General features: G+C 44.9%; 1 protein-coding gene across 3 annotated transcripts in view; it reads right to left on the bottom strand.

Annotated features, from left to right (window-relative positions):
* The window catches only part of CRTAC1 (cartilage acidic protein 1), a 134,898-nt gene that overhangs the window by 107,242 nt on the left and 14,834 nt on the right, over positions 1-12,822 (bottom strand). For 2 of the 3 annotated variants that reach the window (XM_036336409.1, XM_036336408.1), the window contains exon 2: positions 10,732-10,931. In XM_036336409.1, the coding sequence (XP_036192302.1) occupies positions 10,732-10,931 (200 nt within the window). Of the gene's footprint in view, positions 1-10,731; positions 10,932-12,334; positions 12,572-12,822 lie in introns of those variants that run through there. The other variant, XM_036336407.1, reaches the window with a different exon arrangement.

Genomic DNA, 12,822 nt, shown 5'->3' with positions numbered 1-12,822 from the left:
ACCTTTCCATGTATGGGATGGTGTTCCAAACAACAGAGTACACCAGGCAGCGCTGACGTAGATTTTAGAAATGTCCTTGGAAATTGGAGATATCTGTTATGTCACTAGTTCTTGCCTTTTGACATTAACAAACTGTCTGGAAAGGAAACGTTTATAATGATATTTGCCATACTTTTCAAAGTCTTCCTAATTTGTGGAAGCAAAATGGTTTGCATGTTGGTATTAAAGGTGGGAAGGACAGGGTTCAGCCTCTGTGCCTAGGCCCCTAGTCCGTAGATCTATCTGGTGCTGTCCAGGAAGCAGGTGCTGAAATCTTTAACCAAGGCCCTCCCAGGCCAGCCAGATGGAGTAGTGGCCCATGGGGAGTTGGGGGAGTGCAGCCACTCTATAGGCTGGGGCGGCTGCAGCTTCCCAGACTCGGGAAGCAACTTGCAAAGATGCTGGAGTGACTACAATTATGGTCTATCTTATTTGGAGGGGGTTAGAGGAAATGGCTAGATTTCTCCCCCCGCCTCTTCTTCCATACTTTGCTTTAGCTTGGAGGGGAGGATATGAACAATAGATGACTGATGGAAAAGTATAATTTTTAAAAGGCTGGGTAGTGGTGCATCGTGGAGCATTTCACTGCCTCTCTGAGGTGTTAAAGAGGAACCAGGACGAACCAGGACTGGAGGCTCAATGACGGCAGTTCCTTGGGACTACTCAGTCAGCAAGCAATGATTGTGGTTTCATGAAAGGGAAATGAACACAGAGATAAGAGAAGATCAGACCTGTAACCTCATAGAGAAATTCCATACAAGGCGAAAAAAGCCTATTGCCACAATCTCCGATGAAATGCAGTGTTTATAAGAAACTGGAATATTCACTGGGTAATGAACCTGATAAGTGTGCTGACCGTGAAGTGAGCATCTCCTCTATAGCTCCTATGACATTCTGCTCTGTTATTTCCACATGTGCCTTATCGCTCTCCTGACTAAGATGGCTTGAAGGAAGGGAATGTATTCTTGTATCTGCCAAAGCACTGAGCACGTAGCTATGCACATGCAGGTAGGGATGTAGGATTTATTTACTGAATTGATTGGTGCTGCCCTCAAACCTAAGGCTCTTGAAACAATCCCTTCTGAGTATAGCTAATGCTTAATTTTTAAAATAACCTAAGATCCTCCATCCATCCATAAGACTCTGGCCTATTTAATTTCATTCATTCACTGAATACTGACTATGTGCACAGGTTAGGAGAAAGTTCCTACCTTTAGGAGTCTGCAAGCTAATGTGAGAGGGGAAATTTCTGAAATAATTCTTGGTCAATGTGTGTATGTAGGAAGTTTACTGTTTAATTAAATAACATTATGATATTTCTTTGGTTTTGAGGTCCCCCCTCCCAAATAGTACCTAGCTAGCAAAACTCCTCCAGAAACACAGGTTAACACTAATTACAGATCGTCAACTGCTCTTACATATTCTTAAGAATCTGTGACTAGATTCTGTGACTAGACAGCCACAGAATCTCCTCTGGGCCTAGGTATAGTTATGTTCTGGTCTGCAACACACACCAGATAGGGTGGTTGCTCTGGCCTACAAAGGGGCTGCCTTTGCCTAAATTTACAAGTCATTACTTTGGGCATTAGATGAGAAAAGTAGCTCTAGAAAAAAGAGGGGGTGGGAGGATTTTTTAGAGCATGCCAAGTGCTCCCAGCACTAAAGAAGAGCTGCAGGAGACCTGTAGGTCTGGGGACGTCAGGGACAGGAGCCATGGCTTTGATGCCTCCAGGATCCTCTCCACTACTTATTTATGGATACCATTCCCATTCTCTCAGGTTCCTCGTGGGTAAAAGACATGGATAGACCCAGGGTGGTTTTGTGATATATCCTTACAAATAACGATTTCAGAACAAAGATAGAGGCAAAAAGTGGGATTTAGAAAACAAGAATCTTCTTTAACACCCCCCTCCTAAAAAAGCCCCTCAACCAATCAATTTCTTTAAAAAGCAAGCACGCACTACCACAGTAGGATATTTCAAAACAAGTCTCTTCGTTATTTATAGGAAGAAAAATATTAACAAAGATTATGGCCTGAACAACACAATTAACAAACTTAGCAGGCATATTATACAGAATAACAGTTACCTCTCACCATCTCTGGAACCTTCAGCAGGTCTCTGGGCCTCAATTCCCCCAACTGCAAAATGGGGACAACACTATCTACAATGTTTTCATCAAATCTGAGGTGTCATCGTTGATAAGACTCAACATTATTTTTCATACCGCTAAGGAAAAACACACACAATTAAATGCAAGCTGCCAAGTGTAGGTCACATCTCAATTTTAGTGATGTTAAAATGTGAAAAAATGTATAATTTAGATTTAACGAAATACTACATACCGTATGGGCTGCTGTGATAGTTTAAAATGAGATGATGTAAATAAAATACGAGACATATGTTCTTTTGCCCTCTGTCCCTTTATAACTTTAGTCTGCAAACAGGTACACGAGGGAATGCATGGTAAAAATCTGAAGTGGGGAATGTTTGTTTTAGCTTCTTCATATCATAGCATGTTTTCCTAGACACCTGCACCACCAAAGTAACTTCTTCCTCAGAGGGAAAACTGTCATAACTACAGCATTCTTGAAAGAAAGTGACTCACCAGGTCAGGAGGAGACAGGGAAGAAGGGGTATGTGAGGGGAAATGCAAGAAAGGGAGGCTGGGTCAGATTGGCCACCCAAAGCAGAAATGATCTGCCCAGCTGGTGTGACTCAGTGGTTCAGTGTCGACCTGTGAACCAGGAGGTCATGGTTCGATTCCTCGTCAGGGCACATGCCAGGGTTGCAGGCTCGATCCCCAATTGGGGGCATGCAGGAGGCAGCCCATCAATGATTCCCTCTCATCATTGATGTTTCTCTCTCTCTCTCTCTCCCTCTCCCTTCATCTCTGAAATCAATAATATTGAAGTGATCCTGGGAATGGAAATGGCATGTGCTCCAAAGAGAACTATGAGGTGTGCTTGCGGTGGGGCAGGGGATGAAGGGAAGGAGGTGGGAAGGAGGCCTGCGGGCTATAAGACTACAAGGTGGGGAAGGTCGGCCTATTCTCCAGCCTACTGTGTGCCTGTGCCTTCGTTGGGAGCCTGAAGAGGGACTCAGGGGACAAGGAAGGTCTCCCAGCCAGCTCACGACTTTTAAAAAAAATGAGGAGAAGAGAGACTTAAAGGAAAGTTACTGGAGACAGGGCATACATCCACTTTCTGAATGGATGACAAAATCAGACTACCAAAAGCAGCTTTGCGTTTTCAGCAGAGGTAATTTTAGTCTTAATTGTATTACTATTTTGGAATGGCTTTTTATAAATACTCTTCACTACTTTGTGAAAATCCGTTTTTTAAAAATGTTATTTAAAAAATAATAATTTAAAACAAACACAAAATCCAAATAAGCCTACAGGTCTCCCTGACCTGGAGAGAGGCCACCGTCCTTCCGAGGCCGTCCTCATGGCCCTCATCCGATGTGGCTGTGTTTTCCCACCAGGGGCAGCGAGAGCTTTAAAAGCTCCGAATCACTCTCCCACCTCCAACCATCCACCGCATCGGGTGTCACACAGTGAGCGGCAGGGTGCATTGATACCGGTGGTCAGCAAGGAATAAAGGGTGATTTTAGGGATTCTTCCCCAAACTTCACATGTTCCTAAGACAGGGGATTGCCATTGGTTAAAAATAATACTTGAGTTGGTGGTTTATTAATCTTAAATATATTCTTTTAAATAATATGCTGTGGGTGGTTTATTTATGTTACCGCTGCGAAGTTATTAAAATAATATTATTAAATTCTCTGAGGTAATGGCCATCACCTCTCTGAAAAATGACACCAAGCACCCAACCTTTCCCGACTATATTAGTTTCTTATTGCTGCTGTAACAAATGACCCTGGGCTTAGAGGCATAAAAGGATACAAATGGATTATTTTACAGTTCTGCATATTAGAAGGCCAACTGTGGCTTCACTGTGCTGAGATCCAGGTTGTGTTCTAGAGGCTCTAGGCCAGCCGTGGGCAAACTACGGCCCGCGGGCCGGACCTGGCCCGTTTGAAATGAATAAAACTATTGAAATAAAAGACCGTACCCTTTTATGTAATGATGTTTACTTTGAATTTATATTATTAGTTCACACAAACACTCCATCCATGCTTTTGTTCCGGCCCTCCGGTCCAGTTTAAGAACCCATTGTGGCCCTCGAGTCAAAAAGTTTGCCCACCCCTGCTCTAGGCCGTAGGAGTAAATCTGTTTCTTTACCTTCCTTAGGTTTTAGAGGTCACCCACATCCCCTGGCTTGTGGCCCCTTCCTCTACCTTTACAGCCAGGAATGGTGGGTTGAGTCTTCCTCACATTGCATCACTATGACCCCCTTTTCCGCTTTAAGGATCCTGTGATTACATTGGTCCCACTGGGCTAATCCAGGATCATCTCCCCATCTCCATCTCAAGGTCCTTAACTTAACTATGTCTGCAAAGTCTCTCTTGCCAGGCAAGGTAACATACTCATTGGTTCTGGGATCAGAACATGGCATCTTTGGAAGACCAATATTCTGATCACCACACCTTGCTCTGAGCATGCGTGTGTGGCTAGGGTAATGACATAGAGGCCTCAGGCCTTTGAGCTGTCTGTGACTTAGGGTGGGGGTGGAATTTTTGTCCATTGCTTATGGTTGCCCAGGGCTGGAGAAAGGGTGGAAAACCAGCCATGCATTGTTTAGTAACCTTTTTAGAAGTTTTAAGAATGGGTTAAAAAGCCCTGGCTCCTGCTCCAGCTCATGTCTTAATAGTATTCAAAATCAGGGGCAGTCCCTGCCTAACCAAGCAGAAGAACTGGCACTCGCCCCCAACTTTCATTCTTCCATGATACCGACAACAATGAATTCCAGGGTTAAAGAAATATATTTTTGAAATATATTTTTGTAGAGGAGGCTTTAGAGGAAGTTCTTCTAGCAGTTTAAATTAGAAAGTATTGAAGCTCCTCAATCCAGTTAACAGAAGCAGCTCCTTTTGCAGATGTAGAATGGGGTCCTCGTCCCTACCTGCTTCTTGAACTATTGGATCTAAATTGATGCAGGTCAGGCCCTGGAGCAGATGTGGCTGTACACACAGTAGGTGCTTGAGCAGCAGTTGAATTCAATAATCCCAAAGCTCACCTTTTATTTCTAGGTTATGAATAAACAGAAAAAGATTAAGACTGGAAAAAAATTTGACCATATGTACTAAGATTTGAAACATACATGTCATTCCCGGCCTTTCCACTTATTGATCCCAGAGAAATAGTTGCAGATGTGTGTAAGGATGGACATACAGCCATGTTTGTAATAGTCACAGATTAGAGACAGTTTAAATGTTACTTGAGGAGGGGTAAAATGAATGTGGTACATTCACACAGAGCAACAAATAAGCCACAGCTATATGTTTGAATCATGAACATATTATACAGTGAGAAAAGCAAGTTTGGAACAATATGCATCAGTTTGATTCCTCCAAAAATAATATATTTTATAAATATATATATGTTACATAGACATTTCTAGAAGTATAAACACCAAACTGAAAACAGTTGTTCTTCTGGAAGAGGACAGGGATAGGCTTAGAGTAGGGGTCGGGATTAGTAAAGATAGATTTTTACTTTTATCTATACAGTGTGCATTTTTTTGCAATAAAATGTATTTAAGTGCTATCAAATATAAAATATATTTTAAATATATTTTCTTTAAAAAGAAAGATAAATTAAATGAAATAATATAACATTTTAAGCTCTAGAAATTGGTGATCAAATCTATTAAAATGTTATATTTCACAAAGCAGCAGTTAGAACTGGAAGTTCAAAATGATTTCTCCCATTTCGTTAGAAGTGTGTGTATATATGTGTATATGTACATCTATACTACATATATCTAAATATATTTATATGGATGTTACATCTATCTACTACATACATACTATATATGTTATATCTACATATGTTTCATCTACCTATATATACTTATAATAAAATGTGCAAATGCTGCTTTGGTTAAATCACAGGCAAATATCTTATTCTTTATCACTGTTTTTATTATGTATCATGGAAAAATATCTCCTATGTAATTATGATTAATCTGGTAATTGAGTACAATTTTCCTTTTAAATAATTCAATTAACTTCAGCAAATTAAAAAAGTTTTCTGACATAGTTGCAAAATTAAGAAAAAAAATGAAACCCAGCTTTCCGATACGTAGCATCCCTTTAAATGAAATCCTTCCAAGTGTGAAGAATGCATTAAGATTATATCAAATGAATGCTCTTTGGGGGGAAAAAAAAAGATCTAAATTGTGATTTAAAGTTTACAACCACTACAATCTTTCCATTTGAGCAAAACTCCTGTTGGAAACTGACAGGGTAGGGAGGGTTTGGGGGGTTACCTCAGACAGACCTCTGGGGATATCCCAGGAAACAAAAGCTCCTCTAAAGGAATTGTGCAAGGTTGACACCAACAGGAATTCCTTTCCAGACGACATGAAACTGAAGGTTGGGCGTTTAGTTCCACCGAGAAAAGGGGAACCAGTCCTGAAGATCCTCAACAGTCTGTGCATGTGCACATTTCTCTGGGGGTGACCAAACCCTCCCCTGACTCTGCAGGGTGGAGACTGTAAACAGATTGCAATCACGCACCTGCCGGTCAATGGGTAAGCTCTCCACATGCAGTGACACTCGCCCAGCTGAGGTTCGGGGAGCAGAGCTGACCCATTCCCTCCCCGCCTCCCCACAGAACAAAGGGCGGTCATTTTCTGCTCCTCCCAGAGCCAGATGTATGCACACACCGTCCATCACAATTAACTTAAGAATCAGAAACACAATACAACTCACCCACAGCATGCTCAGAATCAATGCCGTCAATACCCAGAACGAGGCTACCGAAAAAGCAAAACAAAACAAACCTATTCAAAGAGTAAATACTCCAAGCAACAGGGCTTAAATCAGACACACTACAAGGTCAACAAACCCAAGACAAGTTCAAGTGTGGGCACCTTGTAAGCGGAAGAGCTGGACATTATCCCAGGAGGAAAACGTAAATGCCTTCTGGGGCCAGCGAATGGGAAGGTCTGTAAGATAATAGAGAGTGAGCCTCTATTGAGCTGGACTGCAGGTGCCCCAGGTAAAAGCATTCACATTCAATTTTTTAAAATTTCAATCCCTGCTAGGTGATTCTTAAACAGAGAGTCTATAATCAAACAGAGAAGAAACAGAGTTAAATGTGGGTGTAGAGTAGATGAAATAGAATACAAATCAGCCAGAAATGTGGCCAAGGAGTGCATAGGGAATGAGAGGCAGGGCAGTGATCCTCACTGCCATTATTGAGAGGATGGTGGCCTCTGGTTTATATCTTCAAAGGCAACAGCAAAACTAAAGTTAAAAGAAATGGCTTACGAAGCTCTACTATGAGGGATCAGATTAGTCGAATAGAGTCTTGACATAAGTAATTGAGCTGGATGACAAAGAGATTGCACACATTCTTATGGAAGGCTCTAACTACCTGCAGGGAGCCTCCAAAAACTATAGGTGTGGCCTAACTGGAAGGCAAGGCAGGGGTGAACCGAATGACCTCCCAAGGTCCTGATTTAAATACGTCTGTATAGTCAACCCGTGGTTATCCGGCCCAAAGAGGAAGACAGTGACAAATCATCCTGAGCTGGAGATAATAAAAAGTTATATTTGCCGTTGGAGTGTATTTTGGTACTTAAATTAGAACGTGACTTTCCGATGCCCTGAGAACTCACAATGCTTCATAATAGTCACAAAGAAGGCCTGACCTGGAGCTGGGAGGCTGCCCAATTTTGCCATCTTGTCCTCCATGTAACTCTTCTTCTTTGCTGGGGTGAGCAGTATCATCTTTCAGAAGAACACCCTGCAACCCAGGCTTTCTCAGACAGGGGCTGCCCACATCACCCTGGCCCTGGGAGAAGAGACAGGGTCTTTCCCTGACCTCAGGATGATGCAGGATCAAAACCCAAGATGGTCTGTTTCTGGTTGCCAGAGGATGGATCCAAAGGGCTACCCGACCCACAGTAAGCAGCAAGCTGGACACAGACATCTACTCTAGGCTGGTTACAAATGATGGCCTAACTTCTCTACCTTAGAGGACACAAAAGCCAATTTCTGGAGAGAAAGAGCAAAAGACTTAGTTGAAAAGGAAGATGAAACGAATGCCTCGTGTTTGGAAAGAAAGAAGCTGCCCACATGGCAGCTGCCCACATGGCAGCTGTGGCGGTCGGGTGCTCATCTAAGGATGGTGGGATGGAGACCTGCGCTCAAAGCCCCCTGTCCACGGAGAAAGGAGAGCATGCTCACAGTAGTAACTTGTGGGCCCAGGAGGAGGGGGCAGATGGTTACCCACTGTTCTCTGTCCTCTGTCAGGCCCTAGGCTCTACAAGGGGAGGCTGGTGTTACCTAGTAGGAAGCAGGGCCAACCAGAACATCTCGAATGCATTGAAGTACTTTAACCAGAGACTCTGGCAGAGTGGTACATGGCTGCAGGAGGCAGGACTGGGTCAGGAGCACTTCTCTCTGATTCAGAGAGTGACTGGACAGTCACAGGAACACAGACAAGCTGCTTGGCCTCAACCCTCCTCAGGTCACCTCAGGCCATAGGGTCATTATAACCTTTTCCATTTTTCCTTTTTCCACCACACTCTGCTCTTTAGTTTTTCCTTCTGAAAGCCCAGACCTGTGCTGATTTAAAGGTGGCTGAATAATTAAAATGAAATAAAATTCACAATGCAGTTCCTCAGTCACAGCAGCCACATTTCAGGTGCTCAACCATCACAGGTGTCCAGTGGGTACCATATTGGGCAGTACCAACACAGAACAACTACATCATCACACAAAGTTCTGCTGGACGGTTTGCTAATCCAGACTTTTAGGTCTAGAATGCAGTCCCCTCCACTCTTCACAGGGTGGAAAAGGGAACAGAAAGAAGAAATACACTTTATAAAGTATCTCTTTTATACAGCATCACTACTGATCTTCACCACTGTCCTGTGTGTAGGCGGGGGATTTCAACATGTTCCAAAGGGCCCATCTGTGGGCTATCAGGCGATAAGGTAGGGAAGGTCAGCCTCTCCTCCAGCCATACCCTGTGGGAACTACATAGCTAAGTACTTTGCACAAGGCTCACAGCTACTGGATGATATGGTTAGAATGAAAACCAGGCCTTCCATTTCTAAGGTCAATGCTTTCTACTGGTACCTGCAACTGCTACAATGATGTTACCTGACAGTTACTTTGGTCAGTGCTGCCATAAAAGCTCAGGCCTCCCACAAGAAGGCTGACAGCTCCCTGTAGTGTTTTTTAATTGATTAAACTAGTGGCCTGGTGCATAAAATTCATGCACATTAAAAGGGAATTAATTAGAGGAAATATTTTAATATTGCTATATTTTCTGTATAATAGAAGTGTCCAGCCAGCCCCACCCCCATTGGGCGACACCAAGACTTGGCCGCCCTCCCCGCCTCCCCCCGCCCCCCCCGCCACAAGCCCTGCTGGGCAGGGGACGCAGTTTCAGGTCCCCCAGCCCTGGTGCCGGAGCAGGAGGATGCAGCCTCAGGTCCCGGCCCCACCCAGCACCATGCAGCCTCAGGTCCCTGCTGATGGGTCAATATGGCATCACAGCATGATGACCATTTGCATATTAGCCTTTTATTATTAAGATGATTTTTGAAGTGATAACTAAACTTTGTACAATGTATTTTAGCAGCTGTTGGGTTGGGGAGCCTTGGGGTTCAAATCCTGACTCGTCTACTTGCCATTTCCTTGACAGAAGGCATGCCACTCATCGTCTTTGAACCCAAATCTCCTCTTCTCTAAATAGGGATGATAGTAACTTACTTTATAGTGTTGTCAGGAAGAGTAAATAAGGCCATGCGTGTGAAAGACTCAGCACAGAGCCTGGTACGTATTAGTGCTCAGTACATAGTAATTATTAATGTAATTGGCAGAATTTATAATGCACTGTCCCATGCAATAAATGGCCTACTAGGGAGGCTTCCGGGCGAGAAGGCATTACAGTCCCCAGATGATCTGAATCTCAGCAAATAAGGGAGTGATCAAAACCATGCCACCAGAAAGCTGTAGATCTAGGGCATGAACTCAAGTTATTTGGACTCCAAATCCTATGCTCTTCTGGCTACACACTGTTGCTTCTCAGGAGAGAAGGGAGCAGTGGGACGAGGGCATGTCTTAGAGGAAGTTTAGCTATCCCTCCTAATTCCATCTTCCTCCCTTCTTTGAAATGGACAATTAATGTTTCCTTAGTGTTATGTGAAATGCTGTGCAAAGGCTGACTGAGCATCCCCATCTCTTAATTGTCACCATGAAGCCCCTCCTACAGAGATTCTAGAATTCCACTGATAAGGAAGTAACTACACCTGCATAACTAAGGATATGAAGAGAGCACCTTGAAGCAAAGCATTCAAATTTTCTCTCTGGAAAGCGCGTGGAATGAACACCTTTCTTGGATCTACCCTCCCCCCTCCCCCGCCCCCCGCCCCCTGCTATAACAAAAGGCAAAGAAGTAGCATACCAGCATCCACTGAGTCCAGCTAGGACTCATGAGTGAGAATGTGTGTTGTTGCAAGCCGTTGGATTTGGGAGTTGTCACTCAGCCTCATCACAGTAAAAGCTGACTGATGTATCTATCAGACTCAAGGTGGGAGGCACTTACCCTGCCACGACGATCTCAAAGTCCCCGTCATCGTCCACATCAGTAACTGCCACTCCATAGTTGAGCTGGGTGGGGTTGCTGTCATAGTCAGGGGGCAGAACCGAATTGGTGACTGCCGTGAACATCGGTTCAGCTCGCTGGGACCCCTCGGTGGGGGCTAGAAACCACAGCAGCAGCAGGAAAGGAAACATCCTGAACATCTGAAACCAAAAGTGACACGTTACTGAAACAGTCAAAGCAGCCCAGGAAAATCTAACCCCGGTAGACCCAGAAGTGCCTTTCTCCCCTGTTCACGGAGGGCCTGGCGATGCCTAGACTGCCACTTCTCCACAAGACTGCTCTGACCTCCCTCTTTAAACGTGCATCCTGCCCCCATCACGCCTGGTCACCCTTACCCTGCCCCGCCTTTTCTTTTCCTACAGCACCTATCACTATATGACACACTGTGTAACACATTTATTCGTCGTGTCTATTATTTGTTGTCTGTCTCCCTCTGCTAGCATGTAAGTGCCACTAGGGCAAGGATCTTCGTCTGTTTTGTTCACTCATGTACCCTAAGCCAAGGACAGCATCTGATACATAATAGGCCCTTAATAGGTATTTGTTGAGTGGGTGAATGAAGGGAGGGAATGTAGAGTATAAATACACTGGCACCTCCCATACTCTGGAAGGAGGATTGGGAGAATGAAGAAAATAACAGCTTCTAAGTGGTCCAGGGGTGGGGTGAGACTCCCACGAGTGTCCAGGTGTAGAACAACAGTGAGGCGTGAAGGATTATCTTCTGTGGCCCATACCCCAGAGGTAGTCTGGAGGGAACCTGACTTAGCAGGTTTCCCTGGCCACGGACCCTCCCTAGACAGCTGGCCATGGCCTCCAGACCAGCAAGGAGGCAGTTAGGGAATGCATCCCAGCAGGACCTGGCGGGCAGCACATCATTCACTTGGGGAAATTAAAGCGTTGCGTGCGTGCTTTATTATAAATTAATTATGTATAATCCATTGTATAATTCATTATTATATCGCTAACATAACTCAGGGTGTTGCCAAGCAGCCTGGGGCCATGGGAGCCTGTGGCACACGCCCAGGAGACAGATGAGAATGGCCAAGGAGTTGGAAGGACTCCACCCCCTCCTCACTGGCAAGGGAGACACTCAGAACGCTACAGATGGCACCACCCTGAGACTCTGCCCGCAGGCTTCGAATCAGAATCACAGAGTGTTGTTGAGAAGGCTCTGCTGGCACGAGGCCCGCACAGGCCGAGCTGGTCCACTCCCGCAGGCAAGGCGGTGCCTCCCTGCCTTCCGGAGGCAGCAAACCCCTTCCTGATGGAACTTTTCCTGCTGCCTTGTCAGTGCGTCTGGCAGCCGAGAGCAAGGCTGAGTGTGGCTGATGTCTTAATGAAGAGAAGATCTGAAGACTGACTCCCCATTATGGAGACGGACGCGCCTGCCAGCAAATAAGCTTGCTCCGGTTCGGGACTCAGAGATCAACATGAAGGGTCCACGCACTTCAGAGCTAACATGACTCAGGAGCCTCCTTACCACCTCGTGGGAGAGGCTTGAGAGAGACAGGGGCAGGGTTCCAGCAGCAGGGCAGAAGCTAACCTCGGCGAGCCTTCGTGGGAAGGAGGCTCCTGGAGTGTCCTCATACGGCACATGTTGCTGTTGCATGATCAGAGTGAGGTCAGTCCAAATTACAGAAACGTCTGAACAAGACAGCATCTTCTACCGGGCTGGCTAATTACCAGAGGCAAACGCGTCGCTGGGAGAGTTTGCAACTCGGCAGGAAGTTTGGTTGGATAAAGGAAACTCATAATTGGATTAATGAGCAGCTGGAGGGGTCGGAAATGAGAAGCTAGAGTCTTTACGAACCCGTGCAGACATGCTGCAATGTAGTGAGGATCTGAAGGTCACTCGGCTTTTCAAGGTATGACCTCTATTGTAGGGATGGCAAAAGTGTTTCAACTCGAGATCCAAATCCAATTGATTGGCAGTGGCTTGAAAGAGAACTGTGATCAGCTTACAGCTCTGCAATGGGCATGAAAGACAAGAGTGGCCTCAGGTAGGCCTTCCGGAAGCTAGTTCGTTCCTTC

Source organism: Myotis myotis, unplaced genomic scaffold (assembly GCF_014108235.1).
Source record: "Myotis myotis isolate mMyoMyo1 unplaced genomic scaffold, mMyoMyo1.p scaffold_m19_p_15, whole genome shotgun sequence".
Classification (NCBI taxonomy): domain Eukaryota; kingdom Metazoa; phylum Chordata; class Mammalia; order Chiroptera; family Vespertilionidae; genus Myotis; species Myotis myotis.
This window is presented reverse-complemented; position numbering and strand designations above follow the sequence as displayed.